Raw genomic sequence first — 18,829 nt, 5'->3', positions numbered from 1 at the left:
GAAGATTTCCTTGTTAGATGGGAGAAGGTGTGTAATGTAAATATGGGGTAATCTTACTTCTTTTCTTTGGAGGATTGTCGCCTTGATCTTCTCAACGTCCACTTTTTTTAATGAAATTATCTTTACCTATTAAAAAAAAAAAAAGTACGGGTTCACTTCTCCAAAATTGACACAAATAGTCAAATAATCGAGTCTCTGGATTGAGGGTTTGAACCAATTTTTGCATGACAAACCCTAATTATACTCAAAATGTTTCTGAAATGGAGAAATTGCTAGCTAATAAATTAGCTTGCCATACTGTCTCATCCAACAGAATCAATGGTGAAAGATATCGCCTTAGCTAATAAACCATGGTTAAAAGTTTCACATCAACTCCAAATGTATAGGGTGATGAACAAAACATTGACCATGAACTGTATTGTCTCTGAATATATTATTACGGAGAACCAATGCATTGCCTCTTAAATCCTTGTTATCACAGCCCCCAATCACTCTGGTCTCATATATTGGCTTTAAAGTTCTCATATTCTAAACAATGAAAAAGAGTGTTCTACAGTGCAGATAGAGGTTTACAAGGAAGGAACTCTGCAAAAGAACAAAAGAATTTCTCCACATAAATGCATTGACATATATACTACAGCAAGCATCACTTACTTATTCTGTAATTTCTTGACAATCTAAATCATCGTCGTTGTAATGTAGTAATTTAATGAAAACAAGACATTCAAAATTAAATTTATTCTATTCTCCATGATTTTCCCCCCTTAATTACAAGGCCCTGTGGACACCTTGCGGTTCCATAGGAGTTTGTGATCGTGTCGGCCATGGTAATCCTCTTGGTTTCCTCTCTTTATATGCAGTTTGGTTCTCTTTCTGTTTCGGCCACAAAAAAAAAAATTCCATTTCTCCCATTCACGGTGCAACTTTAGGATTATAAACTAATATCGAGAAATCAACGAATATGTATGTTCTCAGGTTTACTTCCTTCAGAATTCGTGTTTTACTTCAATTTTTCTTAAAGAAAGGTTTCTGGCAGATGAGGAGTCTTTCCTCACTATTACTCTCAATCCCCACCACTCGTGCATCCCATCTCAACCTTGTTGCAAGAGCTCTGGCTGTTTCAATGAGAGGAGCTGAGTCACGGAGTATCACCCAACCCTGCACACGACTCACAATTTTTTTTTTTTTAGATTTTCAAAAACAAGATATAAGTAAGGTATCATAGCAGTTCTGGAATTCTCTGATATATGATTCATACAAGTCTGACAATTTTATGCAGTTAAAATATGGTCAGCCTTAAAGAGGGGCATCCCACTGATTGGACTGAAGGGTGGTACAGTCTACAATTCCAATTTGCAACAATTTGATGAAGTCATTCAGACCAAAAGACAAAAATCTATCAGATGAAGCCCTCATTTATGACAAACATCGGAGTCTCAAGCCCTTCATGCGCAAAACTTTGTAGACCATTCTCAGATGTAATTTATGAACTCTATAGATCTAGAATTTGTTCATGAAAAAAAAAAAAAAAAGCTCTTTATGACCATGGTTCTAAGTTTCTTTCCATTCCAGGATTTCTTGGCAGAACATTCCAATTTCAGATGAGACCGGAATGAAACAAACGCCAAAACATTGAATGTTTTGGGTATTTTTTGGATTCAAAATGTTTTTGGAATGTTGGGTCCAGACCATCTTGGCTTTCCTGTTTTACTCAAAACTGCCTCAAGATAAGATTTTAAACCTTACTCACAACATCACTGTATGCCATTTGGTGCAATATATATAGACTAGACGTCATTGGAAAGTATAAATCAAATCAGGAAATCTAAAATGAGATTTTCCCTCCAAAACATGCTAAAGATGAAGGATATTGATTTGGATATTATGTATAGAAATATTATCTACTATGTTACTACCTACTCCAAATTCACCTTCAATTGTACAACACAGCTTAACTACCCAAAACAAACGTGTCATGTAACAAACTAGAGAAGACATGCCGAAGAGTATCTCCAACAGACTTGACTTTCTTGATATGCAAAGGCTAATTTTGCAAAAAATCATGACTTCACATGCTCAGGTGGATAAAAATTAAATGCTGAGATTATTTAACAACGAATTAAAAAGGTTTAATAAATTCCATAAATATTTAAAGAATACACACTCACAATAGAAAGAATATGCCCAAAAAGCATCAAGAAGCCAGTATGGTTTGGTAAGAAGCATTTAATTTCCATTATTTCTAAATGTCCTATTGTACCATATTCTTTGAAGATGGTGTATTTTGGACCCCAAGTCACCTGGAACAAAATGACAAGTGCATGTATAATCAGACCCCCCCACCCCCGCAACAGCAGATAGTGGATCTTGGACTTCGCCCAAGCTAACACAAAATGCCAGGTGCACGCCCACTCAAACCACTGTGTGGATTGCCAGGTGCATCAATCTAATTAAGTCAGCTGTCGTGCTACAAAAAAGCCGTGTGCATGCCTAGTTGCACCCAACATCGCCATGCAAGGTGACATGCAACATGATGGATAAGTCACATGGCATGCTATAGAAATGCCATGGAGATACCATGAATGTCAACCTTTCGTGTTACCAATATTGTTCTCTTTGCATTAGGGACACGTAATGGACATTTATCAATGACGAGAACATGCGCTCCAGAGCATCACACAAGGCATAGCGTGACAAGGCAGCAACTCCTGCTACATGTGATCAAGACCTAACACATGTCAATACAACCGAGTCTAAGGGGCAGAGCCAGGTTTTAATGCCAGTGGGGGCTAAATGCTAACGATGGTTGATCAATAATCTTGGCTTCCTTCTATGCGAATGTTGGGCTCATCACTGTTTAGTTGCAAAACAATGGATTTTTAACAAATTGAACCTTGGAATATGAGAAACATTAGTCATTCAAAGACCACTCGACATTGAGGTAGACTGACTAGAAACATGGTATTTAATACTAATATCGACATCCTATTATCTATTTATTTTTTTAAATATTACTTTTATATCTCCGCCTCTATAGAACTTATGTTTTTTTTTTTATATAATATATTTATGGTATATTCCAGCGGAAATATCCTCCTCAATAACCTATTTTTTATTTTTGAAATTAACATCGGATAAATCTATGCATTTTGGTCTATTTAGGGGCAGTAAAATACGCCTCTATGAACCTTATTTCTTGCATAGAATGGAACTTCAATTGTTTTTTCTTTTTTGAGAGATTTACCAAACAAACCTCATAGTTACATTTTTTATTACAAAAACTCCCTTGGGAGTTCTAACAACTCCAAGAGAACCTCACTTTATCAAGTTTGCTATCCAACAAACCTTAGAGTGGGACCCACATACTTTAAAAAGATTAAATACCTATAATACCCTCATTCTTTAAATCAAACACCTAGGCCTTTCAATAGATAGTCAAAAATCCAAACCTGATTTGAATTCGTATTCGAAATTTCGGATATTATCCGAAAATTTTGGATATCAGATTCGAATTCATATACTATTTACAATTCGGGCACGGATTCAGATATTGATACATCCAATCTGATTCAATTTAGATTATGCATATAGTAATTATATTTGTATATTACATAAATAAAAACCCTTTTTTTAACTTGGCAATTCGAAATCACAGATATCTTCCTTTCCTTTTCATTCTCGACTTAGGGTTTGGGAGCATCTTCTCCGGTGACTCCAAGTAATCCCTCATCTCTTTCTCTTTCTAAAATTCAAGATTATCCAAAAAAACCTTTTTTTTTCTCCCACAAATGGATCATCCTTTAGCTCTTCTCCGACGAGGCAACAACTAGTAAGTCTCTCTCTCTCTCTCTCTTCTCTCCTCAACCTCAAGTAAAAAAAAAAAAAACTGGATTTATCTACCATCAATCCCTCATCTTTAAGCACTTCCTATTCTCATCTTCAACTTCAATCCACTTTGATTTTTATCTCCAAGCCAAAAAATCCTCAATTTGTTTCCCAAAAAAAATTAAGGTTTTTTTTTTGTACAGGTTGAACTGTGAAAGATGAGGGCCTCAAATCGCATTGAATCAAATCAAATATTATCGGATATCCGATAAGCTAATCAGATTCGAATTCACATATATGTTCACAATATTGGTCAGATTTAGAATTTTTTTTTTTTTTGGGATTCAAATTTGAATTCGGATGCATTTGTATTCAATTTGATAAAGATCCGTTTACAGGCCCACAAATACCCCTATTATATCCACTCTCCTCTTACATTAATTCTTTCTCTCAAAATCATCATTGGGCCTACATGATCACATTGGTGATCCAATGCCACAACTTTCTAGATTTCATGATAATACTCATATTATATATCTATTTGGATTCGATTCATGGTTTTGGAGAGAAAATAGATGTTGGGAGGAGAAAGGATATAATATGTATTTGATTTAAGAACTGAGGGTACTAGAAGTATTTAATCTTTCAAAATGATGTGGGTCTCACTCCAAGTTTTGTTAGGTAACAAACTTGAAAAGTAAGGTTCCTTTGGAGTTGTCAGAACTCCAAGGGATTTTTTTTTATATAATAAAAATGCAACATGTCTGCTGATAAATCTCTCAAACTTCAATGGGGGCTATAGCCCCTATGTGGCTCCACCCCCGAGTCTAAGTACAACAATTGGGGCATTATAACCTTTTACATGTAACTCACCATAAATAGGATGACCTAGTGGTCACTGGAATTAAAGCTCTCTTCGAGAGATCCCCTTTGAGCGAGCCTCTCCTCATATCAACTTTTAAAATAGCATGTTTGCACATATCTCAATGCATTCACCATCATTGGCATAGACTCTAATCTAACAAAAAAATGTGCATCCTTCAATTGGGGAATCCCCCCAATATGACAAGCCTTAAGTGACTATACTAGACCCCTTATGCACATTCCTATATGATCCTTATACTTGACCTAGTTGATTGCATGAATGTAGATTTGCTAAATTTATCCCCATTGAGGCTAGGTCCCATTGGTTGTGTACGCTTGAACCCCTCTGGTCACATGAGCTAGTGCCCTATGCATACTCTTATTTTACATTAATTCAAACTAACAAGTCATGTGAGATCATGCATTCAATGCATATACTCCTCCCCGCTGGTTGCATGTGCATTTGCTACATGCGCCCTACATGCATTTTCCATAAAAGCCCTATATTCAGACCTGTTGGCTACATAAGCTTGACCCTAATGGTCACAAGCTTGACTTCGTTAGTATGAACTAACATGTTCCCAATGTTGTCTTCTTAAGCATCACTCAACTCAATTCCATTGGCTCAAACTAACAAAACCGACTTGGGTTAGTAAGTTCGAACTAACAAGTTTCCTATGTGCCACCTTACTGAGTTGGTTAAAGTCTATGACTGTTGATACCAGGGAATTGGGTTCAAAACCCGCCTTCACCTACTAATACCCAACCACTAATCTGTTTACCTACCAAAAAAAGGGGGTAGCATCCATAGTATTAATATTGATATATTTCCACAAAATATAACAAAATATTTCCATTTCTGCAAGGCTTGACAAGAAATTTAACAGTTATATATATATAGGAAATCACTTTTCATTTCAAAAAATATTTCAGTGAATGGTAAATTTCAATATAAATAATCATCAAATTTCAAATATAAAAATGCAAGATTTCAATGGAAATATTTGGTGGCCAATAAAAACCAACAAAAATATTTTTTCACAGAAAAATTATTCATTCAAAAATTAATGATAAAATTTATAAAAATAGAAAAAGAAAATATGACCTACTAGTAGAAAGGACATGTAAATTACTCATAATATATATTTATTAAAGAAACAAATCATTATTATTATTAGATATTCGTGTATTATCTTATTTTGAATACTCTAAGCATATTAACATGTTCATAATAAGGACCCACCTACAATTGTCCATATTCTAATAACTTGACTATTTAATTATTAATTGTTCACAAGCATTTTAATTTTTTTAATAAAATACAATAATGTATAATGTACTAGTTTGTTTATTTAAGCAAGTGTCTTAATGTGAGGGTATATGTAGTTAATAAGATATTAGCATTCTTATTTCTATGTACAATACTGTTGTTTTTGGTTGTCGAGCTCTCAAATACGAAAGCCAATGCAAAACGAAGCACTATTGATCTTCATTTCCAACCCATACAGTGTTTACTATAGTTTGATGACTTATGAGTGACTATCCATGTTAATTTTATTATTTCCTACCATTTCAATGAAAAATTTATCAATATTTCCATCATTCCAGAAACATTTCTATGAAATTTATTGTTATTTCAATAATGGGCAAAATATTTCCATAACAGAAATAGACACTGAAACCGAAATTTAATACCTTCGTAGCATCGTTTTCAAACAATGTCATATAATTAATGAAGTTACGTAGCAGTTAGTCCACACATCCAATTAATTAACGTACTCCTTCAACATTAGCTGTGCATTACATTAGCATCAAGAAGAATAAGAATGCTCCATGAAATCAGGTATTTAAATGAAAAAGAGCTATGATAGGAAAAAGTACCTCTGGACGCAGAAGCCGATCTATCTCCACGAATAAATCAAGCATGGTGCACCTGCGTTGCTGACTGGTTTCAAGTGATAGGAGTCCCTCTGCTTGCACCATGTCATAAGTTCTGGGGTACGTTGGAAATGCTTCACACCTGGATCAAAAATTCCAATTAGTATAAAATAAAGATAGGAAAGCATAATTAGTATGAGAGAGTGACTAGCAAATGAAACGCATCTAGATTCTTAGAACTTCATGGTACAAGAAATAGAGAGAAAGCAACACGTACCAATCATGCAACACACCAATGAATCCCCTATCGAGGATTAGGGGAAGGTAGTTCGGGCCACTGGTAGGGACAACATTCATGACCCACACAGTTTTCCCGGCTTCCAATAAAGCAGAATTAAAACCTCCAAATCTAGCATTCATGTCTAGGACATTTCTGAGCATGTTAAACGGTGGAGAAGGATCCTCATCACCAGGTCTCTTTGGATGATCCGAGAATATAAGGGGTGAGAGCAGAGTCCAATAATTACGAACTGCTAATTTCCAGCTTAGGGCATCCTCTGTAAAAACTTCTGAATGTACACCTAATAAGCATGAAATCATTAATAGATATGAGAAGTTGATGAGGTGATAAAGTCAGTGCATAGTAAGGTAATACCATAGACCTCAGATCAAAACCCTACCTTCACACTAAAGCCTATTATAAACAGGGAAAGAAAAGATTAAGTAAAAGAGCATAAAATTACCATGAATATCAAGTTCAGTTGAGTTCAAATTAGCCCTAGAAGGCCAGGTTGTCTTTCTTTCAATAGGAATCCATCGGCGGCTCCGAGTTCCTCCAATGCAGGGCTGAAGTGGTCGATAATATGGAGATTCAACATCATGTCCCTTACTGCAGATAGAAGGCCCAGAAGCATCCTTTCTAGAAATGCATGCAATGTGTAACTTTAGTTCAACATGTTTATCACATATTCCCATATTAAAATATTTAACACATTTACATATTAATTTCCAATCCATTATTAGGAAATTCTGTTGACAACCATTTACCCCAAAAGACCAATCTGATGGGGAAGGCATAACTATGGGTCGAACTGGGGCACAATACATGACACCTGAGAGTGGAGGCGGATAACACAACACTCAACATTCCCCCTCACCCATAAGGGTGGAAAATTCCCTCAAGGAGACTTGAACCCATGACCTATATGAACCTGACGCTCTGATATCATGTTAAGTTTGGGGGTCCAACGCAAAACCAATTGGCAATGAGTGGAGAGGCCCATGAGCATATAAGGAGAGAGCTAAGGCAATGAGTGTCCGATGTGGGACTAAACTCAACATGCCCCCGCACGTGTGCACCAGACTAGGCTAAAGCACGTGGAGATATGAATTGAATGGCGTTGAGGAGAGAAAGGCCCGCTTTACCATGATAAGTTTGGAGGTCCAACCAGGGTATTAAATTTCAATTTTAGTGTCTATTTCGGTTAGTTTGGAAGTGGAAATATCTCGATTAGCGTGGAAACTAATACAATTTTGAGAACTGATACAAATTTTAATTGACCCTATAGGAAATGATAAAATAGACATTAAAAGCACATTTGTTAAGTCATCAAAATGCAATAAACTACTGTATGGAGTGTGAAATTGGAGATCAACAACATTTTGCTACACAAACACACAAGTATGGAGAGTCCACCAGTGGAAATGAGAATAACAATGTTGTGTTAACTAGATACACTTAATATGTAAAACACTGAATCAAAGAAACTATTAAGTATTGCATTCATGTGTTATTATATTTCTTTTATCTTTTGAATAAATATGAATAAATTACTAATATTTTCAACTAATTAAAACATGGCTTATTGTGTACATGCTTATATAAATGTACCAATATGCTTAAAATACATTAATAAGATGAAATAGATAACTAATAACAAATGATTTACATTAACAATTGAATGTTGTATGCAATATTATGAAAAAAAAAATTACTATTAAATACTGTGTAATTTACAAGTTTTCTCAAAAAGAATATTTCGATCAAAATTTACTACTCGTCGAAATATTTCCACAGAAATATTGCATTTTTATACCTAAAATTTGATGATTTCGATCGAAATTCACTATTCATTGAAATATTTTGCGAAATAAATAGCGATTTTCACCGAAATATTTACACAAGGAAATTGTCGGTTAAATTTCGTGTAGGAACTTGTGAAAATGGAAATATTTCGTGGAAATATGTCAAAATTTAGTACTTCCAACTCAAAACCAATTAGTAATGAATGGAGAGGCCCAAGAGCTTATAAGGAGAGAGACAAGGTAATGAGTGTCCGATGTGGGACTAAACTCGACAAATTTTAATACTACCCCCCTGCCAAAATTGGTGATTTTAGGTTTACCCCCTGCAAAAAGCAAGATATGGTTGACCCCCTTGACCGAAAGTCAAGGTCCCTTCTTGTTGATGAATTAATGGTAGGATTTTGATTTTATTTAAAAGAAATCAAAATTTCACCGTTAATTATCCACAAAAGGAGACGTTGACTACCAGTCAAGTGGGGTAAACCTAGTCTTGCATTTTGCAGGGGACAAAACTAATACTTCCAATTTTGTAAGGGGGTATTTATTAAAACCCCTCTTTTCTTGGGCAAGCAAGGGTTAGTGGCCAGCAGAGGTGAAGGCGGCTTCAATGGGTTTTGAACCCAGGTCGTGGTCTCAACATCCACAAGCCTTACCAACTTAGCTTAGCTAAGTTGGGACTGTCATATTAATTTCCAATCCACAAAATATAATATATAATAAAATTTAAATAATGTGACAAAAGGATGTTGTTTTCACGCTAATTGCTCACCGAGAAGCATAACAATCTCTTTTACTGGTCTTTTTCCACACAACAGTTTCATCTTGTTGTGATAACATATCCCAGCAGAGATTTTCAGCAAAATTGCGAATGAATGACCATTTCTTCTGATTCTCTTTGTTACGAAGTGACCTCTGAGTGTTCGTAAGCGGTGAAGTCCATACAAAATATCCACCAGGCCTCAAAACTCTATCAACTTCAACCAATAAAACACCATCTGCATCAAGTATCTAAAACAAGTGAGTGAATTATCACATTCCCAAACACATTAGTTCACATGATAAGGTCTAAGATACTTGATAAGTAAAGTAGTGGTGCACTTATTAAAAAAGGTAGTACAGTGGCGTATTCCATGGATCTTCAATAAAAGGAATCTATTTTGTTCCGTCAAAATGTATTTTGATTGATAAACTACGGGAAACTAGATTGAGATGGTTTCTTCATGGACAATGAAGACCAGCAACAGTGCAAGTAAGAAGAATACAGACAGGCTGAAGGTTCTAAAAAGGAAGACTGAAAAAGAAAAAAAGGAAGATTGATTTGCAGAATATGTGGATTTACATCGAATTGAATATGGAGGAATAAGATTCGGTCAATTTGGGATAAGACTTTGATGATGAAAGGTTGATCCACGAGAACACATATATTATATTTCTGATACATAGGAACAAGCAATAAAAGACAATGTAGTTAGTGATAAAAGCTAATGAAACACACCAAGAAAGAAAAATGTATGTCAAAGTAAATTTGAGACTCTTATACTCAGTAAGATACATATTAAAGAACGCTAAGAAAAGAAAGTGCTTTTGAACATAGTCTGAAAACCTTGTGCCCCTTCATAATCCACAGAACCAACAAGTGAGTCGATCTTTTCAAACCAACATGTTACACTTGCCTACTTTGTTCTAATGAATCCACCAACATAGTTGAGGCATTTTGGGTGTCTTACTACTTGCAAGGAAATTCTAAGTGGAAGAAAAAAAAAAATCAACTCCCACTCTTACTGATAGCACATTAATCTCTCCCAAGAAAAATATCTTCTTGATAACAACTCTAGTTAAAATTCCCAAGTTAGTCACCAACATAAGCTAAACCAACACAGTTGTTCATCCCTCCAAGTCAGTTTGACTGTGATGATTTTATTTTCAAGCCAAAGGGCTAATGATGGAGAAAACAATGCCCACGAAGCACCATAAAGTCTTTTACTTCAAAATTCAGGAAATTGCTTCCAAATTCAAACCAGATCTGGTCCAAGATTCTATCCATTGTACACTCGAGTTTCCTTTGGTCAGATGAGAAATTGCAAGACCAAAGCTCATAAATCCTGGTAGTGTAGATGTAAAGTTGTGGACTTATGTCTGACAAAATGTTTCAGTCAATTTCAGTTTATGGACTGCCCCAAAATGTGTACACACATCTACGAAGCTTGTTCGCTGCTGCCGGAATCATTTGAGAAGAACAGTAAGCTCTATATACATCCACGCATATACATTGCTTTCTCTAAGAATTTACTGTCATCAGAAATATGCCAGCCACATTCCAAACAAATCCTTGCATAATCAAATATTTCATTTTGATTTTTTTTTAATAGGTAAAAGGCTTGATTTAAAATAAAAGAGAGACAAAGGAGGATAAGTTGGCCACCTACAAATACGAACTAAAGCTAGAAAAGGAAAGAAAAAAAATAGCTACAAAGTCAATTGGAGCATATTATGTTATCCTCAAACAATAACCCTTTGAACTCCTTAAAAAAAATTGCTCCAAGAGAATAAGAACCCCAACATTGACAAGAGAACGACTTGCAAGGGATGTTCCTTCCCTTCAAACACTCTACCATTCTGCTTCAACCAAACTCCCCAACAAATGGTAAATGGAACCAAACACCAAAGGATTAGTTTTTTCAAATTAAGATCCATGTACTGTCAACTTTAAAAGAGCACTAAGATTGATAGTGGGAAACACCAAAAAGTTTTGAATAACGACAAGAAACAATCCCAAATCATCTAGTAAAGGATCAATGAATAAGCAAATGATTTGTCGATTCCCCATTAGACTTACAAAGAAGCAGAAATTGACCCAAGTGGTTCCCCTTACCATGATTTGATCCATTGTAATAATTCTTCCCGTGGTCTCCAACCAAATAAAAAATTCTATCTTTGATGGGACTTTTGATCCCCAAATTACACAATGTGAAGTGGTGCAATGGGAAGCTATCAATGGATTTGTAGAAAGAGCATACAAAGAACACTTTATCCTTGTTGTTGTCCCACTCATGTTTGTCCCCTACCGATGAGTCAATGTGGACCTAAGAAATAAAATCGATTTTATGACCTCTAGGATCTCTCAATCATTAAAGTCTCTTCCGAACCCAAGATTCCACGACTTTTGATTTCCAGAGTTTAACCATGAAGTCTTTGATTAGTCTTTTTTTCTTATGGGACATTGGAAATAAATTTGAAAAGCGAGATCTAGGTGAACTCTGCATCAACAATCTTCCCAAAATCATATCCTAGAGCCATTTCCCACTCTAAACCTAACATTGTTTTTTTGGCTACAAATTCATTTCCAACACCCACATCTATAAGAAGATGTCACTTGGCTACTCTCCCATCCAATCGATCTGACCCATATTTAGCGTTGATGACTACTTTTCAATAGACTATTACTTTCCACCAAACCTCCAGTCCACAACCATTTTCAAAGGAAAGTGATGCAAGACAGTGAAGGACGAAAGGAAAATTTGGGAAAATAGAGAATTTAGTTTAGGATTGGGTTAACGATTTGGGAAACAATAGGAAAAATGATTTCCAAAATACCAATTGGTTATATGTTGAAATATAAAACACAGTTTTCAATTACGATTAATAGAAGGTCTAGGGCATTTAATCATTTGCAAGTATGACCACTATCCCAATGAAAATGGTTAAAGGTCTGTAGGGTAAGAAAATGATTAAGGGTTAAAATAAAATGGGGTAGTAAATTCAAGAATCAAGAAAGGAGTTTCAAGAATCAAGAATTAAGAAAGGACTTTCAAGAATCAAGAATCAAGAATCAGGAATCAGGAATGGGGTTTCAAGAATCAAGAATCCAAGATTTCAAGAAATCAAGAATTAAGAGTCAAAAATTAAGAATCAAGAATTCAAGATTTCTTGAAAAAAATCAAGAAAACAATGTTTATGGATTGGTTTCTTGAAACTTGAAAGGATTAAAAGGTTCTTGATGGTTTATTGATTTCTCAAGAATAAAAAAAAGTGTAGAAAAGATGGATTGAAGAAGAGATAGAGAATAAAAAGAAAAAAAAATGATATTTACCTTGGAATCACCCCCAATGATTTCCATGGCATCAACCACATCGAATGCACCAACATTCAAAAGAAAACATTATGTTTATTCCATCATTCTCTTCATTAAAAAAAAAACCTAATACAATCTATATATAAAGAAAATAAATCTAAGAATCCTAATCAAACTAAAATAACCTAATTTTTATAACTTTCTCTCTCCTAATTTTTCAACCCTAATAACTTAAATAAAGATAAACTAAAGTTACTAAACTACCCCTAAACATTATACTAAGACCATGGGCCAATAAAACAAGATAATAAAACAACTCAACTCAAAACTAAAAAAATAACTAATCTAAAATAATCTCGAACGATAAATCTAGACCTAATTAAGTGAAAACCTAAATAATTACAAAATTTTCGTCAGAATCCTTGTCCACTGACTTGATTTGTGTTCTGCATTAGAAAGCCGTTTCATTGAACCAATTTTTCAAATACCACAACCACCTTCTTTTCAGATAGACAAATTTGACCCCACTTCACCATATGGAACTTACTATTTCCATCCCTGTCATTCCATAGGAAATCTTACATTAACTACTCAATCCTCAATTCAACACTTATGGGCAATGTTTAAAATCATCGCGTTCTGTTCTCGCAGGGGAGCAAAGAGCTAAAGACTTCTCAGATCCGGCCCAATAAGCAGAGGCTAAAAAGTCATAGCACGCCAGTAACAAGCTCAAAACACTCCTACAAAGTGTCAGGTTGTTTAGTTTCAACCCCTTAATTAGGCACATATGCTTATTGGGCCAAGCACTAAGGTTGTTCTTCTAGGGGGGAGGCAGAGATGGCTGGTGCACTATAGCTTTCCAGCCTCCGCTTTCCAATCGACACATGTCGGATTATTTTGTTATGGGGAGGTGGAGCAATTCTTGTTATATAGGTTTAATAAGTTTAAGTGTGAAGGCGAGGACAAACCTATGAATCTTGGCCTTTTTATTTTTCCAAGAAATATCTTTAGCTTTTCAAAAAGTTGCATACTTTACTATATCTCTTATTATCACTATACAAAATAAGATAGAGAGATCAATTCAATTTTATTTTTTTAAAGAGGGTCCTCTTTTTCTCGTAATTTTTTAAAAGCCCACAACTTTTATTCCATAAGATGATTTATAGTTAAAAAAAAAGAGTGGGGGCTCCATCAGAGAAGCTCACACCAAGAATTTTTTTTTAATGATTTTCATTATTGACTATTTTTATCTCATCAGTAAATTAATATTCATTTTAACTTTAAATTCCTATAGTATTTTGGTAATTTGAGCATGAGAAGGGGAGATGCTTTTTCAAAAATATCATATCAAGACTAGCTTATAATAAGTACCTTTTTGATCCCATTCGATACCGCATCGTGCACAATGCACCATATCAAAGGAGAGAGATGGATGAGGCAACTGCTTTGAAGTAAAAGAACCAATCATTGCAGGAAGACCTCTTTCAAGAGTTAATTGAACTTGACTGCCTGAAGCCTCATAGTTTGCAATGCACATGGTCAATAGTTGTTTCGAAAAGAGGTGTGCACCAAAGCTACCATATCCACATCCAATATCTAAGACTGTTCTAACCTGAAAAGGGGAGGAAGGGGGAGACTACAAGTCAAAATGAGATGTTCCTTATTCTAATAGATAAGGAGAGATATAATGGACACTGCAAATATTCAAAAAACTAATCTTGCAATTTGAAAAAAAAAAAAAATTCAATGTGTTCAATCAAACCTGAAATAACCATTATGTACAAGGTAGGCGATGCCCCAAGACAAATAGTCATTGAGAGTTGGTTCAAGTTCAATATGAGTTCAACTCACCAAGATGTCAAAATAGTTCCATAATACCCAAAAAAATGCACTACATTAACGTTGGCTTTGTTCGATCTACATCTTAATGTAACAAATATCATTGTTCAAATAAGAAGCAGAATAATAAAATAGATTATAAGTAAATATGAGAATTATATTATAACAATTTTAGCATCTAAATACTTATAAAACTAATTACATGCTCTGTCATGTATAATTGATGATCTGATAGCACACCGATTAGTATGGGCAAATATTAAGTAAATCAAGAGTCATCATATTGAAGTGGTGGTCTTGGGGCCTCCAAAACTGTGAAACATTCAATAGTGCTTGAACTGCAAAGATGTTGCTTGAATCATCTTGAAATAAGCTAACACGCATGGGCTGTGAGATCCAAAATGTTGGGAACCACTAAACAACTACAAATAAAAATGTTAGTTAAGAGCTACAAGACTGGTATCTACAAGCACACATACTACTGAGTATCATAATATTCAAGTACTTATATTTTTCCAGCCAACATGTTCCTAGTTCCTTCTAGCCTAAGTCACAACAATGTGTACTATAAAATTAGAAGCCAACATGATCCCCAACTTGCTCCACAAGTGGAAGAACATTGACTTTTATTGAAAGAACTAAGTAGAAAACTTGAATGTTTATTCAGAAAAAAAAAAAACTCTACGTTGTTAAAATTTGAATAATAAATATCACATCTGTTTGAAGCATCAAAGAGGAATTATAGGAGATTAAAATAGGAAGAAATAAACAGTGTAACACCCATCAGTTATCAGTAAATTTTCACCATTAATTACATTACCAACTACTCATAATCAAGAGATTAGCTGAGAAGCTAATAAAAATTCACTCACCCCAGCCTGAATGAAATTAGATTCATTTCTCAGCCCAATCATTTCAGCAATTTGATGTGAGTAGTCTTCAATTCCATCAATCATAAGAGAGTCCGAATGGAAAGATATCTGATCTTCCTCTAACATCATCATCCTGCAACCATTTAGATTACCAACATATCAAACACAAATCATACACAACGAGCCAAAGATAATTCAATTAATGGATAGAAATCGTGGTCAACCTCTTGGTCAAACTTCCAGAGGAAAGAACCTGTTGGGCAGTGATTTTCACATTTGCAACCCATATGACATCTCTCCCCGTCGGCCACCTAAGGGGAATTCTGTAGTTCTTAGGAGGAAGAACCAAGCAACCTTTCTTTGAGTCTTGTCTGCATTGACGATCGTACATGTTACTATCAGAATTATCCAAGAAAGATTCTCGGAAACATTGAAACAGGGAACGTGGTTTTCAGAATCTTCAGAACAGAATTCCAGTTCTTTCAACCTTGCTGCCCCTAAAGACAGCTCTCCAATGTCTAATAGGTCAGAAATGAGTTTCTCTTGAAGTCGCATGTAACCCCTAACAATATAACCTCTCGACGATGTTGAGATGGAAATCGTCCACCAAAGAGACCCAAAAAGAGCAAGAATCACAATGAGAACTAAACTGAATTTGAGAAACACCAAAATTAAGTTCTGCCGATTTCTAGAAGTTCCTATGTTGAGGGGATCTGATGCAAAACCATTTTCGCCTAGACCCGATTTGGAGTATTTTGAGGAAGCATTGTCCGGGTAAAGTAAACTAACAAGGAAACTCAAGGAGAGTGGGGTGTGATCACGCTCGCGTGGAGAACGTGTTCGGACTGTATCGTCCTTCTCGGGTCTGTCCTTCATCTGAGAATCCCAGGAGTATTGGCTGCTCTCAGCGATCCGTCCACCTGATACACCACGATGAAGCGGTCGTGACATTCTCCAACCTACAAAAACCCACATAAACAAACTGAAGAGAATCAAAAACTCAATACAAGGGAAGAAATCAAGAAACCCAGAAAGATTTTTTCACCATCAAGATAAATTTAAAAAAAAAAAAAAAACAGGGGAAAGAAGTAAAGGGTATTTCAGGATAAGATCTGTACGCAATTTCAACAAACTAAATCCCAATTCCCAAACCCAAAACACAAAACAAATAGAACACATTCAAATTGGCAACAACAATATTACCTTGTTAAGCGAGAACAATTGTCAAATACAAGAACCAAGATTCAAAGAAACAAGAACTAAGTAAGCAGAAAAAAGTGCTTAACGCATTTAATGAAACCCAGCTATTAAGAAAAAGGACATTAAAGGGAGGAATTTCAGCTCAATTCAGTTACAGTAGCTCAACTGAACTAAGTAAATGAAACCCAGAAGTACAAATCAGTAATAAAAAATAAAAAATAAAAACATCACAGACATATCAACTAACAAAAAAGCCAATACCTTTGACCATTAAAAACATTTAAAAAGAATCGCAGAGAAAGAGAGGCAAAAACAATCGACGAATAAATAATTGCCGCGTTTAAACCTCAAATCGTCTCACAGAGTCAAAGAAAACTACCTTATTGTAGGCGAAGCGACAAAACCCCCCCTCAATTTCAAGGCTTTAATTTGCGGATTTCTTGAACTCGTTCGGCATCATAAACTTCTTCACACCTCACTCAATTGGACAACGCGACTTCTCCCATTTTTCTTAAATAATTTTGAGAGAGAGAGAGAGAGAGATTTATTATCTGGAAATCGCGATCGAAACGAACGCGACAATAACCTTAGATAAACTAAAATCGGGTTTCCAAACGAACACGCAATCTAGAGAGTTGTAGAGATTGAAGCCAACTGTAATTCAGAAGTACGATAAAACAAAATCAGATTAAATTTAAAATAAAAATAACAAAAAAAAAATCCAAGAGTGACTCCGTGCAATCGCAAATGACTTTTCCCGGCTTTCAAGCATTTAAAATCTCTACTAATAATCCTTCAATTTTAATTAAAATATTCCAACAATCCAAGATTATTATCTCATAAAAACCCTAGCTAGCTAGATCTGAATCACATAAAATTGAGGAAAAACAAAGCTTTAATTAAAAACTTGAAGTAATTGAAGCTCAAAAACATTAAATTCTTACAAAATCCAACAAAATTGCGGATTTAGCTGAGAATTGTACTTCTCTACATTACAAATCCTCACGAAAAGCGGCTTTTGAATCGCAAAATTGTCAAACAATCATGGAAGAACTATCGATTTAATAAATCCATTCGATCGGTAGATCCTATTCTTTAGGTGAAAATTAATAAAAACCCTCGATTCCACGTTAGTAGAGATTTATTTGTTTTAATTAAGGATTTTAAAAGAAAATAAAATAAATTTCATTCCTAAACTAGCACAAAACAACAAAATTTTCGAGAAAAACTAACTTTGAGAAAATAATTTCTGGATAGTGGTCGGAAGAGTAATGAGAGGGCCAGGCTTCAGAGTCGAGAACCTCCAAATCTAAATAGACAGGACGAAAGATAATAAAATATACAAAAATGATGTTCAGTGTAACAGTATAGAGGAATCACATGTGAAGTTAGAGGGCTTTTTAGTAAATTCATAGAGAAGATGAGAATGTATAGGGCCCACATTTTGTGTCGGTGACCATCAGGCCAACGTGTCGGTCTTTTGTTCCGGTTTTTTTGTTTTATGATGACTCGTGAACGGGAAAGTTTTGGTGTCTTCGTACTGTAGCATTTGACTGATTTAGATAAAGCCACGTGGCAATCTTTGAAACTCCTTGAGTTGAGATTAATTGAAAGGATTCTTCTAACATGTGCCCTAAGACACACGTTAACATGCATTAAATACACTTTGAAAATAACCATTTGAGAGTATTTTGGATAGAAAATCTTTATGTTGAGGGCATTGCATTCAACATTGCATTGATGCAACAATATGCATAAAGGTATCGAATCAATACCGCTAAATGATTTAATCGAGTTAATAAATATGTGAATCAAATTCGATCTGTTTCATTTTATCCTTGATTCGAAACTGATCCGATCCGAACACATGCCTTATTTCCAAATTATTAATGTTCACAAAATTTTAAAAAATATATAAAATCATATAATTTTTTTTAAAATATACTTTCCAACTATAAATATAGAAAAAAATAAAAAAGATTAAAATGTTTTATCTATATGTATTTATATGAAATTAAGAAAAATATATATATATTAAAAATATATTCGGATCTGATTTTTTTTTTCATAATGGATTGGGATACATCTGAATACGATAAAAAAAAAATCCAATTTTTCATTTTTTTTCATATCAAATTGATTCAAACAATAGACATCGAGTATATTTTGGATCATTGTCAGCTCTGCACATTAT

The 18,829-nt window shown here is 34.7% G+C and overlaps 1 protein-coding gene across 2 annotated transcripts; it reads right to left on the bottom strand.

Moving 5' to 3' along the window:
- Positions 1-589: 589 nt before the first annotated feature.
- On the bottom strand, positions 590-17,989 carry LOC147409529 (putative pectin methyltransferase QUA2). 2 transcript variants are annotated; one of them, XM_086429960.1, is made up of 10 exons: positions 17,869-17,989; positions 17,015-17,289; positions 15,660-16,394; positions 15,436-15,568; positions 14,096-14,336; positions 9,422-9,647; positions 7,311-7,486; positions 6,845-7,148; positions 6,571-6,709; positions 590-1,158 (listed from the first exon to the last, which is right to left on the bottom strand). In XM_086429960.1, the coding sequence occupies exons 3-10, from the start codon at positions 15,824-15,826 to the stop codon at positions 1,006-1,008; spliced, it is 1,539 nt and encodes a 512-aa protein (XP_086286086.1). In that variant the 5' UTR covers positions 15,827-16,394; positions 17,015-17,289; positions 17,869-17,989; the 3' UTR covers positions 590-1,005. The 2 variants fall into 2 exon arrangements, with proteins under 2 accessions (XP_086286086.1, XP_086286078.1); XM_086429952.1 differs by lacking the exon at positions 17,869-17,989 and adding an exon at positions 17,580-17,820.
- Between the last annotated feature and the right edge of the window lie 840 nt (positions 17,990-18,829).

The sequence above is a fragment of the Akebia trifoliata genome, chromosome 2 (assembly GCF_017979445.1).
Source record: "Akebia trifoliata isolate Shusen 1 chromosome 2, ASM1797944v1, whole genome shotgun sequence".
Lineage (NCBI taxonomy): Eukaryota > Viridiplantae > Streptophyta > Magnoliopsida > Ranunculales > Lardizabalaceae > Akebia > Akebia trifoliata.
Note: the sequence above shows the minus strand (reverse complement) of the source record. Positions and strands in the feature narration are given on the sequence as shown.

Bases quoted from the DNA above. Each gene is read 5' to 3' on its own strand.
- LOC147409529 (XM_086429960.1), bottom strand. From the start codon at position 15,826: ATGTACGATCGTCAATGCAGACAAGACTCAAAGAAAGGTTGCTTGGTT. The intron at 7,149-7,310 runs GTAATTTTATGC...CATGCTTATTAG, and splicing joins AACTGAACTTGATATTCATG to GTGTACATTCAGAAGTTTTT. The intron at 1,159-6,570 runs GTACTTTTTCCT...AGTCGTGTGCAG, and splicing joins ATCGGCTTCTGCGTCCAGAG to GGTTGGGTGATACTCCGTGA.